The sequence below is a fragment of the Mesocricetus auratus genome, unplaced genomic scaffold (genome assembly GCF_017639785.1).
Source record: "Mesocricetus auratus isolate SY011 unplaced genomic scaffold, BCM_Maur_2.0 contig_3541_pilon_obj, whole genome shotgun sequence".
NCBI classification, from domain to species: domain Eukaryota; kingdom Metazoa; phylum Chordata; class Mammalia; order Rodentia; family Cricetidae; genus Mesocricetus; species Mesocricetus auratus.
Window position 1 is genome coordinate 74222 of NW_024433928.1, and position 3338 is coordinate 77559.

Consider the following 3338-nt stretch of genomic DNA (forward strand, 5'->3'; position numbering starts at 1 on the left):
AGACCAAATTTAATGAAAATCTGCCAGAAAGAAATACACTTAACAAGTAATTTTCCAAGAAACCCTCAGGTGGAGCAAGGGAGACAGCAAGCAAACTGTTCTCACCCACAGAAAGCAGACTGCTGCAACTCTGCCACAACCATTCTCTGTAAATTCCCCCTGAGCAGGCTGCAGGCATTGACCCCCCTCCTGTGGGAATAACACAGTCTCACCACTAGGTGTCAGCTCACAACAAACTAAAACACAATAGGTTTTGTAGCCAGAATTCTCTTTTTATTTTCTTTCCTACACACAATTCTAGTTTATTATGGCAAAGGTGAACATGCCACCTTCTCCACAACAGTATCCAGTAAAACTGATCGTCAAAATAACTCGGTACAAAACAGGTGTGTTTCAGAATTTAAAAAAAGAGAAATAGAAGGCTTTACATGAGTTTTTAGATCCCATTTGAACATCGGGAAAAAAGAGAAAGAGACAAACAAAAAAGAAATCCACCATTGTCTGCACAGTCCAGTTGCCAACCCTCCCTCTAGGGATTATGGACGAAGCTTCTGGGTCCTGTCACTTCTGTGGATTTGCCCAGCTGTTTAACTGGTGTCCATCTGTGCATTGTACTCATCCAGCTATGCATCCAACTGCTCAGGAGAAAGATGCTGCTTTGAGTTCCTGCTTGTACCTCTACCTCTTCCAATGCTGCCTCCACAGGTCCCTCTCCGGATGAGGCCACCACCAAAACACCCTGAGCCATGGTTTCTCCTCATGGCACCTCTGTTCATTCTTTGTGCGGGTTTTCTTTGTGAGTCAGTCTGTGATGTGACAAGCTGAATGTTCATGGCGGGGCCATCTAAAGGGACACCATTGTACTGTTTCATAGCCTTCAGGGCATCTGCCTTCTGTTGAAAGTGCACATGTGCTGTCCCTAAACGTTGTCCAGAGAGATCATAGTGCTCAGCTCCTGTCTTCAGTGTTCCAAACTCTGAGAAGAGTTCCTGAATTTCCGCGTCTGACACCCCGCAGTCAAGGTTTGACACCAACAGCTTTCTGCCCATCTCCATGCTGGCTCCACCACAGAAATGGCTGTCGAATAGGTCATGCTGCCACTTGTTGGAAAGTTGTTTAGGCCTGCTGTAGGGAACCAGCTGGTTCCTGCCTCCTCCTGCAGAGCCACCACTCATGGTAGGCCTGTTCCTCAGAGACCTGCTGCGTTGATTCCCCCACACTGGGGCCTGCATGTCACCACCATGGCGGCTCTGGTAGCTGGCACTGCTCCAGTCCTGGCCTTTGCCGCGACTGCCTTGCTGGCTCCGGTTCAGCTTAATGATGTCATCCAAAGACATATCCATTTTCTTGGCCATGGTGGTCTCAGAATCAGAACTCGTGTTCTCGAGAATTCTAATTTGTGTTAATAAACATGGAATCAGATACCCGGATAATACTGAAAAACTGGATTACAGACCTGTGTCAACACCACCTGGTTTAAAACTCCTTTTCTAACTGGGAAAACACTGTGGCCTGGTACCATGAAACAGGCTCAAGAGTGCAACATTAAGGACTCAGCACAAAAATACAAATTTCTTTTTTTCTTTTTTTTCAGAGAAAAATTCTCACCACGAAGCCCAGGTTGAAGTAGAAATCAGTATAATGAAGGGATACCCTGTATCTCACTGAGATCCAACTGTCTTCGCCTCACCAGTGGTGGGATAAAAGTTGTTTTCCACAAATATGTCAAAACACTATTTAGAATGCTACATTTACTTGACAGTGCATATTTCTCAGTTGAAAATTTAATGCTGGGTAAAAATTTCAATTTGAAATGTTAGTATTTACAATTATGCACATGGAACTCAAAAATGCTAATTTTGGATGTGATTTCATTTCCTGGTTGGGAATGCCAAGTCCCTACTTTGTATGTGCCTCTGTTTGAATAGGACACTGATTTAACAAGGAAGTCTGCATGGATGACTCTATACTTGAAGACCTTTGTCCTTTCTATGGTATCAAAGAGAACCATTTGCAAATGTCAAGACATAAATTCAAATAATCTGCTAGATGATTCTATAAGAATATTTTGCAATGAGTATCAATAAAAGAGGAAGAATATTTCAGTACATATAATATGAAATTTGTTCATAGTGGTAAGGCATCCACAGCAGAAATACAGAGCCAGATTCTTTATAAACATCAGAGAAACTATTTGCACTATACTGCACTATATAATCACAATTATGCATTGTGACATCACTATACTACATCATGACCTCACAATTATGCATTGTGACATCACTATACTGCACTATGACATCACAATTATACATTGTGACATCACTATACTGCACTATGACATCACAATTATACATCATGACATCACTATACTGCACTATGATATCACAATTATGCATTGCAACTTCAGAATAGTTCACTATGACATCACAATTTTGCATTGTGACATCACTATAGTGCGCTATGAAATCACAATTATACATTGTGACATCACTAAACTGCACTATGACAATTATGCCTTGTGACATCACTATGCTTCACTGTGACATCACAATTATGCATCGTGTCATCACTATAATGCACTGTGACATCACAATTATGCATTGTGACATCACTATAGTGCACTATGACATCACAATTATGCATTGTGACATCACTATAGTGCACTATGACATCACAATTGTGACATAACTATACTGCGCTGGCCGGGTCGGAAATGTTGGCCATGCAGTAGCGCTTGGCTGGTGGAACCAGCATCAGAAAGCCAGGGTTTGAGTCACTGGACGCCATCCTTATTGTTGTTGTTATTGTTTTGTTATTAATGTTGTTGTTGTTGTTTATTTATTATTATTGTCGTGGTTGTTCGTTGTTTCTTTGTTATTATTATTGTTGTTTTGTTGTTATTGTTTTATTGTTGTTGTTATTGCCTTGTTATTATTGTTGTCGTTATCATTTTTTGTTATTATTATTGTTATTGTTCTTGTCTGTTATTATTTTTTATTGTTATTATTGTTATTTTTATTATTGTAGTTGTTATTGTTTTGTTATTATTTTTGTTGTTGTTTTTGTTGAGAAGTTTGTTCGGTTGGACCCGAGAGAAGGCAGATTGTGAAGAAACCTAACCCTGCCATGCATCACTCAAGAAAACTTTGCTGTTGTGTAGATGCCTTGGGCTGAATTAAAACTGACGCTGCTGTGTTCATTCATCATTAATTGCAGTAATTTATTGTCGTTGTTGTTATTATTACTATTGTTGATATTGTTATTGTTGTTGTTCTGTTATAATTACTCACTGTCATTATTGTTGTTTTTGTTGTTGTTTTAATATCATTGTTGTT

The 3338-nt window shown here is 39.7% G+C and overlaps 1 protein-coding gene across 1 annotated transcript; it reads right to left on the reverse strand.

Moving 5' to 3' along the window:
- Positions 1-282: 282 nt before the first annotated feature.
- LOC121138536 (THO complex subunit 4-like) lies at positions 283-1366 on the reverse strand. The gene has a single exon (XM_040741217.1). The coding sequence runs from the start codon at positions 1353-1355 to the stop codon at positions 624-626; it is 732 nt and encodes a 243-aa protein (XP_040597151.1). The 5' UTR covers positions 1356-1366; the 3' UTR covers positions 283-623.
- Positions 1367-3338: the final 1972 nt, after the last annotated feature.

Excerpts from the sequence above, each read along its gene's own strand:
- LOC121138536 (XM_040741217.1), bottom strand. The coding sequence starts at position 1,355 with ATGGCCAAGAAAATGGATATGTCTTTGGATGACATCATTAAGCTGAAC.